Genomic DNA, 18,753 nt, shown 5'->3' on the forward strand with positions numbered 1-18,753 from the left:
TTAATCCTTCTTCCAACCCTGAGAGCACCAGGCACAGAACTTGGTATGTGGTAGACATTTAATACCTATGAATGAGGCACATACTATTATGATGTCTATTTTAGAGATGGGGAAACCGAGGCTCAGAGGGGGTGCATTGACTTGCCCAAGACTCCACAACTGAGCTGGGATTTGAACCCAGGTCTCCTCTGATTCCAAAGCCCTTGCACTTTCTGCTGCACCACACTGTGGAGTGCTGGGTGGAGAAAGGAAGTGTTCGCTTCCTCTGCTGCAGTGTGGACTAGCTGTTTTTGATGCTCAAAGGAGACTCACAATGGGGCTAGGTAGGAACATGGCTGGGCTGATAAATGGCCAGTCTATCTGCAAACCTGCCTAACTGAGAGGTGGGCCCATCTGAGCACTTTCCTCCCTCCTTCTCAAGCCTTCTAAGGCTTCCCACTGCCTACAGGATAAAGTCCCACTTCTTCATGTGGCATTCAATGTCCTTCGCAGCCTGTCTCCAAGTGCTCCCTTGTCCCTTGTCGTGAGCTTGTCCAGCTGGTCTCGCTGCTCCTGAACTTAACCTCCTGGCTCCATGATTCTGTCCCTGCCATCTCTCCTCCCCATCACTCCAACCTGGGGCACACTCTCCCCATTCCAAGCCTTGTCCTCTTCATCCCCCTGCAGGGGCCTTTTGGGGCAAACCTCTGTCACTCCCCTTCCTGGTGCATAAACTACTCACCCCTCCCTGGAGCTCCTCAAGCCCCTGCCTCAGCCCAAGCCCACTTGGACCTGGACCTGTCACTGGATTCGTTCACACGGGCCAAGCCTTCCCACTGGCCCATGTCTGAGGCCATCATCTCTGTGGCCAGTGCACAGGGGAGGACACTGCACCAGTTTAGGAACTGCACTAACCACAAGGAGAGTAAGAAGCAGGAGTGAAATGGCCAAAGGCTGGATTCAGGAAGTGGTGAGTCATGGGTCAAACCCCGGTGCTTCCCCTTTTGAGCTGGGTGGCCTTGGGAAGTCATTTCCCCTCTCTGACTCTCAGTTTCTTCATCTGTCAAATGAGTACAATACCCTCTGAAGGGTAAATGTAGTAACATGAGGCACCTTCTACTATCTCCAGTGCAGAGGCTAAGAAAAATCTCTCTGTACTGTCTGCTTTCCTATAATTTCCAGGCACTCACTGTGCCCTGCAAACCATGCTAGGCAAAGTCTCCCAGGATGCCACCTCATGTCTTCATTTCCAGGGACACGCCAAGCTTGTTCCTGCCTCAGGGCCATTCTACTTGCTGTTCCCTCTACCTGGAATGCTTTTCCTCACATTTTTGCATGGATGGCTCCCCATCATTCTGACCTCAGCTCATGTGTCACATCCCTGACCACTCAATTCAAAGTGGCCCTCTGTGGCCCCAATCCCTCCTTATCCTATCACTCTATTTTCTTCATAGTGCTTTCAGCAGTTATTCCATTTAACCATTTGCTGTCTGTCTCTCTGCAGGAGAAGGCAAACTCCACGTGGGCAGGGATCCTGTTTTATCATCTCTGCTTCCTCACTGTGCACAGAACAGTGCCGGGCACAACTCAATGCGGAGTTGCTGCCTAAGCCTGTGACCCTGAGAACGCAGGTGCTGCCAGAATGGAACCCTTAGAGCGAGCTGGACTCTGGCAGCACACATGGCCTGTGAGGACCCCTTCTCTGTCTCCCACAGACCCTCAATGGCCTCCCATTTCCATTTTTGTACCCCACAGTCTGGGAGCTCCACCCCAGTTCTGTCCTTGGCTGAGTCATCTTGGTGTCCCCAGGCCTGGCTCAGGGCCTGGCATGGAGGAGGAGCTGGGTAAATGTTTGTGGTGTTAAATTGGACCAGTCTCCAGCTCCTCACTGCCTCCACATCTGAGGAGCCCCAGGGAAGGGGCCGACAAAGAGAGATGAAAGAAGGTGAGAAGCAGGTTTCAAAGTTGGCCCTTTCAGTGCAGATAAAAGCAGGAGGGAAGGGAGCCAAAGCGGGGAGGAGGGAGAGGACTGAGAGGGGGCATGGAGAGTGGAATTGGAGAGGAGGGGAGCCGGCAGATGGGAGGACTGACCTGGGGCCAAGGACTCGCCTCCCGCTCCGTGTTCTTACCTCCCTGGGAGAGCCTGCAGAATCCTCCTCCCCTCCCTGGGCCTCAACTCCGAGACAAACAGAGGTGACAGTGCCCTTCCTGGAGAGGTCTGGGCCCAGGCCAGAGGCCAAGGGGGTTGTTCAGAGACTATGCCACCAGCCCGGGTGGAAGGGAGTGGAGGAGTTCAGAGGCAGTGACAGGATGGCATTGGCAGCGAGTGTAGTGAAAGTAGCGTGGGCATTCTCGGCTTCAGGACAGAGTCTGAGCTCCTCAGCCTGCCTCTGAGGCCCTGTTAGACTTCACTTTTGTGCCTCATCTTCCCCAGCCCCCTGTAGCGATCACAGTCTGCTCTTCTCCAGGCACACCAACCACTCCTCTGCCTGTATACCTCTGCACAAGCTGTTTGTCTGTCTGGAATGTGCCTCCCCTAATATTTACACCATACCCAGATACCTAGGTCAGGTCAATTCCTGCCTCCTTCAGAAGTCTTCCCAGACCCCTGGGGCTATCTCCCAGTCTGAGAATCCATGAACAGTTAAGCAGGATAGCATCTGTGTGTCTCACTTAGGGCTGCCATGTAAGGTTGAACAGGCTGTGCACTGCACAATCCTGATAGAGCCATTCAGACAGACAATGACGGAACGTTGCCCTCTGGAGTTGCACAATGCAGAGGTCCTCAAATAAACTTTCCCTCTCCCTCTCCTCAATGCCCAGCACAGGGCTAGGCTCATAGTCAGCTCAGGGGTTACTCATTGAATAGGTACAGGGGTTTTGGGAATGAATCAGGGAGCCCCAGTGCCTCCTTCCCATCCCTCTAACACTGGCCATCCCCCCAGCCCCTAACCTCCTCCTCTGGATCAGTTTCTTCTACCGCCTTTCCTCCCTCTTCTATCTGAACATCTTCCAACCTAGGCTACTGTCAGAGACTCCCCAATACTTACAGCTCCCAGACCCTTCCAGGGACCCCAGCTGCCCCATCCCTGCTCTGCCTCTGGCTTGCCTGTGTCTGTGTCTGTTTCTTCCCTTTTCTGATTTCCTCTCCAAGGTGCCCTTCTGTTTCCACATTGCCAGGTCAGTCCCTCTTGTCCTCTTTTTATGGGCTTTTCTTTCTCTCCAGTCTCTTCCTCTCATTGTTGGTCTCTCTACATCTCTGTGAGTCTGTTTTTCTGCCTCTTTTTTCAGTCTTTATTTTTATTTTTTAGTTTATTTTAATTAATTTATTTATTTATTTATTTTGAGACAGTTTTGCTCTTGTTGCCCAGGCTAGAGTGCAATGGTGCAATCTCGGCTCACTGCAACCCCTGCCTCCGGGTTCAAGCGATTCTCCTGCCTCAGCCTCCAGAGTAGCTGTGACTACAGGTGTGCGCTACCACACCCGGCTAATTTTGTATTTTTAGTAGAGACGGGGTTTCACCATGTTGGTCAGGCTGGTCTCAAACTCCTGACCTCGGGTGATCTGCCCACCTCGGCCTCCCAAAGTGATGGGATTACAGGCATGAGCCACCACGCCCGGCCTCTATTTTTACATATCATTAATTCACCACATATTCAGCACGTGTCCACTGAGTGCTGAGGCCTGGGCTAGGCCCTATGGGTATAGTGGTGAACAAATAGACGTAAATCCCTACCCTCAGACAGCTTACCTTTCAGTAGGAGAGACAAAAAAGGTAATCAGAAAAGCAGGTAGCATGTCAGATGGTGATGAAAGGTAATAAGGAAGCAGCAGAGGAAGACAGGGGATAGGAAGAGTCAGGGCTAAGGGTTGGGGTGGAGTTGAAATTTTAGGAAGAGTGGCCAGAGAAGGTCTCACTGAGAAGATGACTTTTGAGCAAAGACCTGGAGGAAGTGAGAGAGCGAACTATGGGGGCTATTAGGGTGAGAACGTTCTAGGCCGAGGGATCCGCTGTAGCACAGGCCCAGAGTGCAGGTGAGCGTGGTGTGTTTGCAAGGCTGTGAGGGGGCCAGTGTGGCTGCAGCAGAGTGGACTGGAAAGGAGAGGGAGGTGTGGTCTGAGAGGTTCAGGGAGGCCAGAGCTGTCATTGTAAGGGCTTGGGCTTTTATTCTGAGCCTAGTAGGTGTCTTTGGAGGGCTTGGGCAGAGCAGGGCCAGGCTCTGGTTCACATTTGAGCAGGATCAGGCTGGCTCCTGCAACAATTCTAGGTTAAAGAGGGGTGAGGACAGAATCAGGGACACCAGCAAGGAGGCAACTGCAATACTCCAGGCAAGAGAAAACGGTGGCCCGGACCGAGGTGGTAGCAGCAGAGGTGGTGAGAAGTGGTCAGATTCTGGATCCATTTTTAAGGTAGAGACAGCAGAATTCGCTAATGGATTGAAGGGAGGCATGAGAGAATGAGAGGAGGCAAGGATGCCTCCAACGTTTTTAACCTAAACAACTGGAAGGATAGAGCTGTCATTCCCAAGATGGAGATAACGGCAGGCAAACTGGTGGTTTTTTTTTTTTTTCTTTTGATGGAGAGACCAGGAACCCAGTTCTGAACTTAAGTTTGAGGTGTCTAGCGGAACACCAAGGGAGATGATGAGAGGGAAGGGGGTGCAGGGAGAAGACTGGGGGAGTCCTGGGCACAGGGATGGCCCAGTCGAGAGATCAGGCAGCCAGCAGCGCGGAGACCCCGCCAGTGCAGTGCCCGCCTCTGTGTCTGTCCCTCCTGGTTCTCTCCCTTATTGGCCTGGCTCGCCTGCCTGTCTCATTGACTGTTCTCACATCTGCTTCCTTGGCTCTCTGGCTCCGTGCCTGTTTCTCTCCACCCGTGCGCCTCTCTCCGCGCCTCCCTCCCCCACGCAGCCCCTTCCTTCGGCCCTGCCCGCCCCAGCCCTCCTCCCCTCTGCCCGCAGTCTGTCCGCGGGGGCGATGGCGGGATAGCAGGCAGCAGGCGTCGGCCCCGGGCGGGGGTCTCACCGGACGGGCCGGTTGGCGGCGTCGGGGTCCCGCGCCGTCACCACGCCGACCAGGGAGCCCACCTGCGCGTCCTCCTGCACCTCCAGGAGGCCGGAGGGCGGCCGGAACTCGGGGGGCTCGTCCACGTCGGTCACGGCCACGCGCACGATCGCCTGGTCGCGGAACGTGCCCAGGTCGGCGAAGCGGGGGTCCACGAACTTGTTGAGGGCCTCCAGGATCACGGTGTGCACGGGCTGGGATTCGAAGTCCAGGCGCTGGGGGAGGGAGCAGAGGGCCGGTTAGTGGGTGGGGTCTGGTGGACACTGAGGCCTTCACGAGGGAGGCCAAGGCAGGCGGGGTTGGCCCAAGGTCACACGTTGTCTCAGCAGGGGCGGCAGGGATGTTTGGGCTGCATTGCAGAACTGACCCAGACCAATCCGGTGGGTTACGGGTGGAGAAACTGAGGCTCCTCGAGGACAGTCTTGCCTAAGGACACAGCCACTCCAGGCTAACGCGCTGAGCACCCAAACTTCCTGCTTCCCAGCGCAGTGTTGGCGGCATATTTCATTAGCTTAGTTCACGAACACAAAGCACCTACTGTGTGCCAGTGCTTTAAGTATATTAACTCAACTTGACATCAACCCTAAGAGGCTTGTATTCTTATGATCTGATGTTACACATGAGGAAAACAAGGCCCAGAAAGGCTCAGTAACTTGCCCAAGTCACCGGGCAGTGAGTGAGTCCCTAGCAGAGCCAGGATTCCCTGGTATGCAGGAGTTAGCAACTAATGTGAGTTGAGCCCGATAAGCCGGGCTGCCTTAGAGCTTTCCTCTGAGATCTGGCTAAATCCATGCTGAGCCTGTGCTTCTTATCGGGGGGTGCTAATGAGTGACCCTCTGATGAATGAGCTCCATGGCTGTGTGTTAGCTCTGACCGTCTAAAGACACTGCCTATAGCAACGAAAAAGCCATGTCATGGAGCTGCAGGGACCTCAGCTACATGGTGGGGGAGCGATCTGATTGGCAAGAGTGACCTTCCAGGAGACTCACAGGCAGGTGCCTACCCTGTGTATGGGGTCCCCCCATTGCTCTCAGAATCCCCCACCCCCGACTTCTCCAGCAGCAAAAACAGCCGTGTCCTGCCTCCAGCCTGTTGCCTGGGAAATCAGGATGCAGGGAGGCAGGCGGTGGCCTGGCCTAGGAGTGAGTGATGGACTCTGGAGCCAGGCCATCAGTCTGCTCCCTGAGCCATCACCGACTCCGCAGAGACACCCTAGGCGCCACTGCTGGAGTGGGCGGCAGGAGGGGGCCTGAGAGCTGGGGGTGGGGGAGATTAAGCAGCCCAGGGGATGAGAGCAAATGCTGTGCTGGAGTCCCCAGGCTGAGTTTGAAGCCTGATTCTGCTGCTCTGTGAAGCTGGGTTTCTCTGGGCCTCCAATTCTCCATCTGTAAAATGGGCTCATCTAACAGTTAAGGATGGACGGAGATCAAAAGACTGAAAATCACTAGTGCTTAAAAAAGGGAGATTCTAGAGCTGGACCCCCTGAGCCTGTATCCCTACTGAACGATACTAGATGCATGGCCTTGGGAAAGTTACTGAACTTCTTGGGGCCTCAGTTTCTCATCTATAAAATGAACGATAACAGCATCTCAGAGGGTTGATGAAGGGATCAATTGAGTTAATACGCACAAAGTAGTTGAAGGGTGCCTGGCACGTGGCAAGCACTTTATCACAAGTAGTAGCTATTATATTATTATCCTCTGGAAAGGAGCTGAAGGAACTGGGCATTTTCTCTATCCTCAAGCCCTCAATGCCAGGTAAAGAGCGGGTCGTTATGTGCTTGCTGAGCGAAAGAAGTACTGTTGAGGGCAGATGTTGGAAGGCAGAGCTCAGGCTGATAGGCACAGATTTAAGGAGACAGATGCCAGCTGAATGGGAGGAAGAAGAGCTGGACAGTGGCAGAAAGTGAGCATTCTGTCGCTGGAGATATACAAACAAAGGCCTATGACCACTTGTGGGCCAGTGCAAGGGACTTAGACCTCCCATGGGAGAGTGGGGTCGGAGTGGGTGGTCTTAATGGCCTTTGCAGCCCTGAGTTGCCAAGCCCCTGACCAAATCCTGGAAGATGGATTTTTGCCTCTTTATTTGACCTCCCTAGGGATCGCTGAGTTTGCAGTTTTAGTTTCTGGTTCCTGGGCCAGCCAGTGGGCAAGGAAGGCTGTTAGACTCAGGAAGGAAAGAGCTTTGGAGTCACCAGACCTGGGTTCAAATCTCTACCATGTGCCTTACAGGTGTGACCTTGGGCAAGCCCCTTTACCTCTCTCAGCGTCTATTTTCTCAGTTATAAAAATGAGGATAGTAACCTCAGCTTCAGAGGGAAACATGAGGATTAAAGGCAATGAGGAGTGTGAAGAGGCTGGCAAGGATGTGAAGCACACATCAGAGTGTTTGAGGGTGTGGATTCCCATCTGGATTGAACCCTGGCTCTGACAACCAGCTGTGCAACCTCAGACAGGTCACTTCACCTCTCTATGCCTGGTTTGCAAAAGGGGAATGATACCATCAGTGTTTTTCCAGGTTGGTCCTGGACCTCTAGAGAGAACTAATCCATTGAGTGGAGTGAGGTGGGGCTATTCGGCTGCCCAGAGGCCTCCCTGATCCTCCCGCCCCTGAGGCCTGCCTCCCCCATTCCTCCTGAGGCAGCTGCACCTTCTGCACTACGATGATGGCCTCCTGAGTGTCGCTGTCTGTGGTGACCTTGAACACATCGCCGCCGCTGCCGCTCTCGTCCTTAAGGTGGTAAGTCATGTCTGTGTTCTCTCCCACGTCTGAGTCCTCAGCCTTCACACGTCCCACAGCCGTTCCAATGGGGGCTGACTCCTGGATGCTGAACTGGTACATCTCTGTGGGGGACACGGCCATGAGCAGGGATGAAGGCAGCCCCTACCCCAGCCTCTGCCAGCAGTGAGGGAGGGGACAAGGGGGCCCAGGTGAGCCTCTATGGAGGACAGTGCCTGAAAGGGGCTCTCAGCTTGGCCAGAATGGGGGCTGGGAGAGGAATGTCCCCTGCAGAAGTTTGGGTGGCAGTGCAAAAGGAGGGTTTAAATTCTGACCTTTGGGTTTATTCACTGGTTGATTTGGTAAAATGCCTGCAGTTCTTTGGGCCTCAGTTTCCCTACCTAGCCAGTGACAGGGACAGAGGAGCACAGTGATAAAGGCCAAGACTCTGGAGTCAGTCCTAGCTGTGTAACCCCGAGCCTCAGTTTACTCATCTGTAAAATGGAAATAAATAACGATGGTGCCTTCCTAACAGCTGTGTGGTTATGACAACTAACTTAGATGATGACGCCTGTAACATGCTTAGTACAGTGCCTGGCACTTGGTAGCTACTCAAGAAATAGAATAAATTGTGTTAAAATGGTGGGGCTTCATACTGATTTTGCTGTTGATGTTAACGGTAGTTATTCCTTCATTTCAATGTATACATTGAGCACCTATGATGCCCCCAGACATCATGCAGTTCTAGACACTGCAGTTACAGCAACAAATAAAATGGACCAAAATCTCAGCTCTCATGTTGCTTTCCTCTTAATAGAAAGGGAAAGACACTAAACAATCACATCAGTGAAACACATGGTATGTCCAACGGTGATAGGTACTTAGGAGAGAGATAAAGCAGGGAAGGTGTGGGAGTGCTGATGAGGGTGTTGCGCAGTTTTAAATAGGCTGATCTAGAAAGGCCTTGCAGAGAAGATGACATTTCTGCAAAAGTCAGAAGGAGGGGAGGGAGCGAGCCAAGCAGATATTTGGGAAAGAGTATTCTAGACAGAGGGAGCAGCAGGTGCAAAGGCCCTGAGGTGGGTGCTGTGCCTGGCATGTTAGAAGAATGGCAAGATGGCTGTGTGGCTGGAGGGGAGGAGGAGAGGGGAAACCAGAAGGAATGAGATCAGATGGGATGGAGGCTGCAGCTTGCTCTCCAACCAGAGCTGAGGTCGAGGTGAGGATGACTTGCTAAGTGATGGGCCAGCCTAGCTGAAGCAGGGTCTGTGGGGATGTGTCTCTTGGGGGCTCCACAGGTCTTGGTAACCCTTGCGTGGAGTGGCTGCCTCTGATTCATCCTCATACAGCAGCCGGGGTGGGGCACTTTCTGAAACACGAGATGAAGATGCCACTCCCCTGCTTTAATCCCTTTTATAGCTCCCCATTGCCCTTGGGATGGAGTTGTGCAAGTCCCTTGGCCTGCCCTACAAAACACTGCCTGGCCCCTTCTGGCTTCTCCAGCCTTATCCTCCAATCCCCACTCCATCTCTAGCTTCAGCCTTGCTGAAGTTCTTGTGATTCTGCAACTGACTCACTCTCTCTCACCTCCAGGCATCCCCTCTCTGCCTTTGCCTTCCCAATTCCCTCTCTGTCTTCTAGTCTCACTGAATGTTACCTCCTCCAGGGAACCTTCCCAGACCTCCAGGCTCTGCTCCTGTGCTCCCTTGGCCCCCAAGCTTATCCCATTGTTAGAATTACTGCGTTTTTACTCTCATTTTCTGTTTATTCTCTCTCTTGGGTATGAGCTGCTGGAAGAAAGGGACCACATCTCTTATTCATCAGGCATTCCCAGTGCCTGGCAGAATGCCAGGCTGTCGCATAAATGAAATGTGTGAGGGACTAGTGAGTGTATGAATGAAAACCAGCATGAGTTACCAGTAGACACTCACCAGATTAACACAAATCAAAGAACGTGACAGTACCAGGAGTCAGTGAGGATGTGGTACAATGGACATGTGCGTTTCCTCATGGGGGAAAACTGTTTGGCTTTATTTGGTAAAGTTAAAGATGAGTACATCCCATGACCCAGCAATTTCACTCCTCTGTATCCATAGAGAACAAGTGCAAATGGGCACCTGGAGACCTGGGGCAACAAGGTTCAAAGCAGTCTCCTTCCCAATGGCCCCAAACTGGAAATAATGCCAGTGTCCACCACCCCCAGAATAGATAATTATGGAATACTATACAGCAAAGAAAATGAATAAATTACAGCTACCATCAACATAAGTTCATAAACACAATTTTGAGAGGTAAAAAGCAAGACAAAAACAATTTGTATTGTATGATTCATCCCATATATATAAGGTTCAAAAATGGATGAAATTAGACTTGTGACTGGTGATGCCTGCGTAGATGAACAGACTCAAAAGATGACCATCACAAAAGCAGGTAGTGGCTAACTGGAGGGAGGAGTTGGGGAAGAGGCTATGATCAGGAAAGGGCATATTAGGGCTTCTGGGGTCCTGGCTGGTGGTCATAGGATTGTTTGCTTTATAATTATTTGTTGAACTGTTGTTTTTGTGTGTTATAGTTCATGATAAGAAAGACGGAAAGAAAAAGAAAGGAAGGAGGAAAGGAATGACGAGCAGGAAAGCAAACCTTCTAGGGGCCCTGGCCTCCTCTCTGCTCTGCCCCACCCCTTCCAGTTCAGAGCTCATTCAGAGCCTGGCACAAGTGGGCAGAAGACTGGGTGGGGGTGCCTCCCACCCATGCCACCTGTCTGCATGGGGCTGCCTTCAGGGGCTGGGGCTGGGCTGGGAGATTGGGCAGTGGGATGGCTTCTGTGCCAGGCTCCCTGGCACCGGGAAGCCAGTTGGTGAGCTCAGCTCACTCTGCTCTGTGTCTGAGCTGAGGCTGTAGGCCGCAATGATGCTGCGCTCTCAGCTAAGGGATTGGATTCCCTTATCTCTCGGGGGTCAGTCCCCTGTGGCGGGGCCTAATGTGAGAGCAGCAGACCTCAAGTAATGACTCACCCGATAGGAATCAGCCCAGCTCCCACGGCATTTAGTCTCTGCCAGCTTTGGTGGCTTCCCTGTCGTGGCTCTCGGCCTGAGCCTGGGACAGAGGGGTTGGCTGGGCTGATAGGGAGCCGGGAGGCTGGGCCGGAGACATCCCCCAACCCCTGCTGTGCCAGCAGAGGCAGAGGGTGGAAAGGCCTCCTAATTCAGAAGCACAGAGTCTCGCTACCCAGGCTCAGAGGAGGAGGGAAATGCCTGTCACTCAGACTTAGTTTTTCTCTGCACAACCTCTATCTGTCTGGGGGCTGAGCTGCCTCTGCCTAGATCCCTGGGTGCCCCCTTTCTCCCCAATACCTTCCCTCTGCAAGCCCAGGTCAGCGGCATGGGATGGCCCAACAAGTGGCTAGGGGAGGGGGCAGGGGCCAGTGAGGGGTTGGAGGATGGACGGAAGGGTGGATGGGTGGGGCTCCCCCTCTGCCGGAAGCAAGAGGAGGTCTGGGAAGGTGATGGCATGTTACTTGGCTCTGTGGAGCATTGGACAGCCCTGGGGTCTTCCTTGGTAGGAAGCATGGTTGGAGGGGGGCTGGGGGATAGCTGGTGGCTTGGGAGGACAGACAGACAGACAGAAAGAGAGGGGGAAGCCCTTCTTTTGGTGGGAAGTCTAAAGGGAAGCTGGGGTCAGCAGGTGGCTTGGATGGGGTAACAGACAGACACACAGATGCGCCTTCCTCTGGGAAGGCCTCACTCACTCTGCGGGAAACGGGGCGGGTTGTCATTGACGTCGGTGACTACGATGGTGACGGTAGTGGAGCCCGAGAGGCCACCCAGCTGACCTGCCATGTCTGTGGCCTGGATCACCACCTCGTAGCGCTCCTGGCTCTCGCGGTCAAGGTCAGGCACAGCCGTCCGGATTACGCCTGTGGGTGAGTGAGGGTGAGGCCAGGGCGCCCCACACCACCTGCCCACTGATGTGGAGACCCCTGTACAGGCGGGATTCAGACCCTGTGACTCCTGGGAAAATTAAGCTCAGGAGGAGAGTGGGCCACACAAGGACATCCATGTGTCCACCATGTGGGACAGGGCTCAGTGTACACCACACACACTCACACACGCTCATACAGATACAGATACACATGCCCACACAGATATACTCACACATGCTCACACACCCGGTCACACAGATAGATTCACACACTTGCTCATATGGATGCAGATACTCACACATACACACATGCTCACACAGATGCACACACATGCTCATATACTCACATATACTTCTACAGATACATTCACACAGGCTCACACAGAATAACACACACAGGTTTATTCACAGGTTTATTCCCAGATACATTCACACACACACAGATACACACAGATACAAACAGATACATTCACACACACAGATACCTTCACAAACTCATACACACTCCTATAGATACACTCACAAACACATACTCATATACCTTACAGATCCAGACACATGCTGCCACTCATACACTCACAGACTCACACAGAATTACATACAGGCCTATACAGATCACCCACACACATACCTGCCCATGCAGAAATGCACATGGGCTCAGATACACTCACACATCCATACAGAAACACACACACTCACACCTGGCCATACAGATGCACTCTCGCAAATAACTCATACTCACATACACACAAACACACAAACACATAGATACACTCTCAAATACACACTCAACGATCCACACACATTCACACATACTCTCAAATACACATCCTCCCACACAAACACACACAGACACATTAACATATACACACACACTCTCATACACACTGTAACACATACACACACTGAAATACATACACTTTCTTTTTTTCTTTTTCTTTTTTCTTTTCTTTCTTTCTTTTTTTTTTTGAAACAGAATCTCACTTTGTTGCCCAGGCTGGAGTGCAGTGGCGCGATCTCAGCTCACTGCAACCTCCTCCCGGGTTCAAGCAACTCTCCTGCCTCAGCCTCCTGAGTAGCTGGGACTACAGGCATGCACCACTATGCTTGGCTAATCTTTGTATTTTTAGTAGAGACAGGGTTTTGCCGTGTTGGCCAAGCAGGTCTCAAACTCCTGGCCTCAAGTGATCCACCTGCCTCAGCCTCCCAAAGTGCTGAGATTACAGGCGTGAGCCACTGCACTTGGTCTCAAATACATACACTTTCAAACACACTTGCTCACACACATTGCACCTGCATTCTCTCACACACAGACACAACACAAAAGCAACTGTGTGACTCCCCTGGGCAACCAGTCCCACTTTTGGGGCCTCTGTTCCCCCACTTGACATTCTATGCATGAACCAGGCCTGTGTCAGTAACACACAGCCCAGAGCCAGGCATGGAGCAGCAGCTTGGCGGGTGTGAACTGGACTCACGTCCACACTCATGTACACTCACTATGCTGTCACACTCACCTGTATACACACACGCAACGTAGTTCACACATTTGTGGAGTATGGACATAAGAACACATACAAAGTCCCTCACACACATGCACACTCATAGCTACCACCTCACATTCTTATTCACACCCCCTCCCACAACCAAATTATCCCCCAGCCTTAGAGGCGCACCCCAACCCTCTCCAGGCCCTAGATCCTCTATCCAGGCACCAGCTAATCACTGAGCAGACAGTCCTCCAAGCTGTTATTGGAAGCAGGGAGGGCAGCAGGCGGGGGGGTGACCGCAAGATTAATTCTGCTGTGGGGAAGACTGGGCTTCTTGTCTCCCTGCCAGTAGAAGAGACAAGGGTAGGGCGGGGGAGTCGATGAGGCATTCAGAGCCTCTCCCACCACCCACTCCAACCTGCCGAGCACCAGGTGGTGACAGGTGGTGCCCGGGGCCTGTGCGCCAGGTGGAGTCATGCACCAGCAGCCCCATGCTGCGCCCCATAAAACCCAAGCTCTGACACCTGATGTCCCCCAACAGTCCCCAGACTCCCATACAGGCAACAGAATGGAAGGAGAGGCTGTAGGGCGTGTGTGTATGTGTGGTGTTTGTGTGTGTATTTCTGTGTGTACCTGTGGTAGGTAGGCAGAGGTGGGGCAACTAAGGGGTGGTCCTGCTTTCGTGGGATCACATGCAGATATGGAATGGGTATTCTGCCTAATCAAGGTCACACAAACCATCTAACAGTGGCCTTCTCAACGCCTCAGTAGGCCCCCTCCTGACCCCTTCTCTACCACCACTGGTCTTCCCAGGAACAGGGGAGTCTTGGCAGTGGATTGCCTTGGGATAGATTCCAGATCTGCCATTTCTTTGGTCATGTGATTTTGAGCTAATTCCTTCACCTCTTTGAACCTCAGTTTCCTTATCTGTAAAATGGGACAACCACCATACTGACTTAAACAACAGGATTTCTCAAACTTGGCACTGTAGTCATTTTGGGCAGGATAATTCTCTGTAGTGTGTGTGTGTGTGTGTGTGTGTGTGTGTGTGACCTGTATGTTGTAGGATATTTAGTAGCATCCTTGGCCTCCCGCCACTAAATGCCAGCAGCACTAACCGTCGCCTTAGTTCCAAAACTGTCTCCAGACATTGTCAAATGGACCCTGGGGCAAGATTGGTTGAGAACCACTCGTATAGGATTTCATCTCATGAGAATTACATGTAATAAAAACAACTAATGTTTATGTGCATTTGCTCTGTGTCCGGCATTATTCTAATCACCTTAGGTGAATTGCCTCATTTAATCCTCTCAATATTCATATGTGGAAGGTGCTGTGATTATACCTGTTTTACAGATGAGGAGACAGAGGCACGGAGAGGCTAAGTACCTTGTTGAAGGTCACACGTGTAGAAAGTGCATAGCCAGGACGCTGAGGCTTTGCAGCCCTGGACAGCAGGGGCTGTACAGGGAAGGTGGGGTGTGTCATATTCTCCACCCTGGGGGGTTGGAAAGAGAGAACGGAAGGCAGACAGAGGGGAGGAAGAGAGCGAAGGTGATGGACAGGGAAGAGGAGAGAAAGAAGAAAAGGAGTCCCAGGGAAAGAGAGACAGGGAGAAACCTAGTGAGAGACAGGAGGAAAGAGACAGAGAGGAAGGGAAGAAAGGAAGGTAGGGGAGGGGAAGGGAGGGGAACAGACAGAGAGGGAGACTGAAAGGGACAGAAAAAGAGAGAAGGGAAGATTGCGGGGGGAGGTAGATAAACCAGAGAGAAAGCCAGAGATACCCAGAAAGAGACAGTAAGAGAGAAACAGAGACCTAGAGAGAAACAAAGAGGAAGAGAAAGAAAGGAGGGAAGAAAAATGGGCAAAGAACAACTGAGAGAGCGGGAACAGACATACAGAAAACAGAGAGGGAGACGCAGGAAGGGTGAAGAAAGATGGTGGGGGGTGGGGAGGGGAGGGCAGGTAGGCTTACAGTGCAGCAGCCACCAGGCCAGGGAGCAGGGGATCCCAGGTGGAAAGGTGGAGAGGGAGTGACTTTAGCCGAGCACTTGCTGTGTGCTAAGCTTTGTGCTGGTCACTTGCCATCCAGGACCTCAGTGAATGTACAGGATTCGTGGTAGGATGTGGAGTCACTGTGTATCTATGGGCTTGGGCACCAAAGGCTCAGTGTCCCAGCTCTGAGTGGGGACTGGAGCAGGGGCCTGGCTCCACCTCTGTGAGTGAGAGAGGCTCCACGTGGCTGCCTTCTTTGCTGTCCCTGTCACTTCCAGCTCCTGAGGAACTGGGGACACGACACTCTTCTCACTTGGAAACTGGTCCTGAAGCCTTGTGGTGTGTAGGATTCAGGTGCCATCTCTGGGTGTGTGTGAGTTGGGCCCCCTGGGCCTTGTTCTCGGGATCCAGGGAACAGGGTAGGTTGCTATGGTGACAGTGCCCAGTGAACCACACCTTCCGGTATCCACGCCCTTGGGTCATTCCCTCCCACACTGACTCTGGCCAATGGGACATCAGCAAGTGTGCTTTGGCCAATAGGACATCAGCAAGTGCGACAAAAGCAGAGGTTTGATAAGCCCCTGTATGCTGCGGCCTGTCCTCTTGGAATCCTGAGACCATTGTACTGTGAAGAAGCCCAGGATAAAAGGCCACATGGAGAGGGAGGCCTAGTCCTGCCAGCTGTCCCAGTGAAGTCACTCCCAGCGACCCGACAGCTGACTGTTGCTGCATGAGTGACCCCAGCAAAATAACTGCCAAGCTGACACACCAAATTGTGACAAATAATAAATTATTGTTGCTTTAAGCTACCAGGTTTTGGGTTTTTTTTTTTCTTTTTTTTTTTTTTTTTTACATAGCTCTAGATGACTGATAGAGAAATCCAGTTGGCTGGGCCATTCCTCTGCTGATTTTGTCTGGGCTTACTCACGCATCTGAGCCTAAACCGGAGGAGCAGCTGACTGGAAGGTCCAAGATGGCTCATTTACATGTCTGGCAGTTGGTCTTGGCTGTCGGCGGGGACACATTGGTTCTTTCATCCTCCAGTAGGCTGGCTTCCTTACATAGCAGTCTCAGGACTGTGTTCCAGGACAGTAAAAGTGAAAGCTGCAAGGTCTCTTAAGGCCTAATGTCAGAATTTGCATAACATCACTTCTGCCACATTCTATTGGCCAAAGTAGTCCCAGGCGAACCCAGGTTCAAGGGGTAGGGAAACAGACTCCACCTCTTGCCCAGAACAGTGGCAAAGTCACATTAGTAAGCAGCCGTGTGCAGGGCGGGGAGGAATTGATAACATATTTTCCTATCTACTATGTTCCACTCCACTGTCTTCCTCCTGATGTTGGGAGAAGCACGGTGGAGACTATTGCCCTCTGAGAGATCTAGGGGTACAAATATTCCAAAACAGTCCATGAAGTTGTTCTTGAAAGCTTCTGGCTCTTTGACTTCATCCGTTCACTCATTCATTCATTACAGTCTTGCCGAGGGCCTACTACAGGTGCTGGGGCTGCACAGACTCAGATAGGCTGCAGGAGGACTCTGGGGCCAGACAGATATGGGCTCAAGTCTTCCTTCCACCATTTACATGCTAGCTGACCATGGGCAAGTTCCTGGGCCTCTCTGAGCCTCTGTGTCCTCTTATGTGAAATGGAGACACCCACCTGGTAGGGCTGTTGAGAGGACTGAATGAGAGGAAGCTTCCAGCAGCAGGCCTCACATTTTGGAGATGCCTTGCTGATCTCTTTCCTCAAGTTCTGGATTGAGTACCTCCATAAATAAGTTTCACAGAGGCAGAAATCCATGCTGGTCTTGTTCATCTCGTGTCTATAGGGCCTGGCACACAGCAAGTGCTCAAATGACGTTTTGACTGGCTGACTCCCAGTGCCCCTCCACTGCCCCTCTCACAGCCTGGGTGTAGCTATCCATTTGCTTCTCTGCTGGAGCAGAAGCTCCGTGAGGGCAGAAACCGGTCTAGTTCATTATCCTGACCCCAGGATCTGGCACTTAGAAGGTGCTCAACAAATGTTAGTTTCATTCCCTCCCTGTAAAATGGATGACTCTGGCTCAGTTGACAATTTTCAGCAGAGATCTTGAAATCTCGGAGAACATTTCTATTCCTGCTGGGGTGGTGGTGGGCGGGGGCTGGTAATTATAACCTGGCCTCAGCTCCCGCAGCCTTGTCTTCACCCATCGTCCCCAGTTCCAGCTGTTGTCCTGGCCTCCCCTGCCGTCCCCTCCAAATGCTGCAAAAGGGGCCCTGGAGCCCGTGTGATGCCTCATTAGCCCACAAATGCCATCCCTGTCGCCCCTGTGGGGGGCCTGCTGGCAGGCCTGGCCTTTAAAACACACAAGTTAATTCCTCCTCTGGCATTGGGGCCTCGCGGCGCCCCGCCTCCTCCCTTCCCTCACACCTTCCTCCCAGGCCCCGTTCCGGCTCTGCTCCCTGCTATCTGCACAGCAAGAACAGACTGTACCTCGCAGCAGCTGCTAAATATAGACCCGCATCAGCAGAATATTCCTGGTGGGGGAAATAGAGCTGGGGCTGGGAATGGCACCAGGGCAGCTCTTGCCGTGGGGCTGTGGGCAAGGGGAGGCAAAACCTGGTTCTTCCTGGGACGTGCCAGAAAGGACCCTTTCAGATTGAAGAGTTGAGGGGCTCTGGAGCAGGGACCCCATTTGAACTCCTTCGACTGCCTTGCCTGGTCCTCACTTTCTGACCTCTTGGGAACTGTTCTGCTCCCCCAGGCCCGGTGGCCTCCCAGTTGTCACCATCTTCTGGGCCCTCTGCTGCGGGGGATGCTGTTTCTTAGAAACTGGCTGTCCTTCCCACTCTCATGTCCTCCCCACTCTCTGATCCTTCATCTGCCCAGCCCTGCCACCTCCCAAGACTCAGTCTTGGCCCTTCTCTTATTTCTATGTTCTTTCTTCTCCCCATCTCCCCAAGGCTTATCAACCCTAGGGTCCCCCCCTCCTCAGGCTGAATGCATGAAGGCTTCCTCATCACCATCACTATCCTTTTGTGCTGGGGCTCAGGCTGAGCACTTTACATACTTCCTGTTCCCTTGGCCTGCAGTGTTGGTCCCCAGAAATCTGCATGGCTCATACCTTCACTGCACTTGGTCTCTGCCCCAAGGTCACTTCCCCAGAAAGGCCTGTTGTGATTTCTTTCTTTTCCTTTCTTTCTTTCTTTCTCTTTCTTTCTTTCTTTCCTCTTTCTTTTTCTTTCTTTCTTCTTTCTTTCTTTCTTTCTTTCTTCCTTCCTTCCTTCCTTCTTTCTTTCTTTCTTTTCTTTTTGAGATGGAGTCTTGCTCTGTCACTCAGGCTGGAGTGCAGTGGTGCGATCTTGGCTCACTGCAACCTCTGCCTCCTGGGTTCAGGCAATTCTCCTGCCTCAACCTCCCGAGTAGCTGGGATTACAGGCATGTGCCACCACTCCGGGCTAATTTTTGTATTTTAGTAGAGATCGGGTTTCACCATGTTGGCCAGGCTGGTGTCAAACTCCTGGCCTCAAGTGATCCACCCGCTTCGGCCTCCCAAAGTGTTGGGACTACAGGCATGAGTCACCATGCCTGGCTGTGAAGTCTTAAT

The 18,753-nt window shown here is 52.4% G+C and overlaps 1 protein-coding gene across 2 annotated transcripts in view; it reads right to left on the reverse strand.

Moving 5' to 3' along the window:
* The window catches only part of CDH22 (cadherin 22), a 134,615-nt gene that overhangs the window by 31,551 nt on the left and 84,311 nt on the right, over positions 1-18,753 (reverse strand). For both annotated transcript variants that reach the window (XM_016938033.3, XM_054674990.2), the window contains 3 exons: positions 11,511-11,678; positions 7,694-7,887; positions 5,006-5,259 (listed from right to left, as the gene is read on the reverse strand). In XM_016938033.3, coding sequence (XP_016793522.1) covers positions 5,006-5,259; positions 7,694-7,887; positions 11,511-11,678 — 616 coding nt within the window. The remainder of the gene's footprint in view (positions 1-5,005; positions 5,260-7,693; positions 7,888-11,510; positions 11,679-18,753) is intronic.

Source organism: Pan troglodytes, chromosome 21 (genome assembly GCF_028858775.2).
Source record: "Pan troglodytes isolate AG18354 chromosome 21, NHGRI_mPanTro3-v2.0_pri, whole genome shotgun sequence".
Lineage (NCBI taxonomy): Eukaryota > Metazoa > Chordata > Mammalia > Primates > Hominidae > Pan > Pan troglodytes.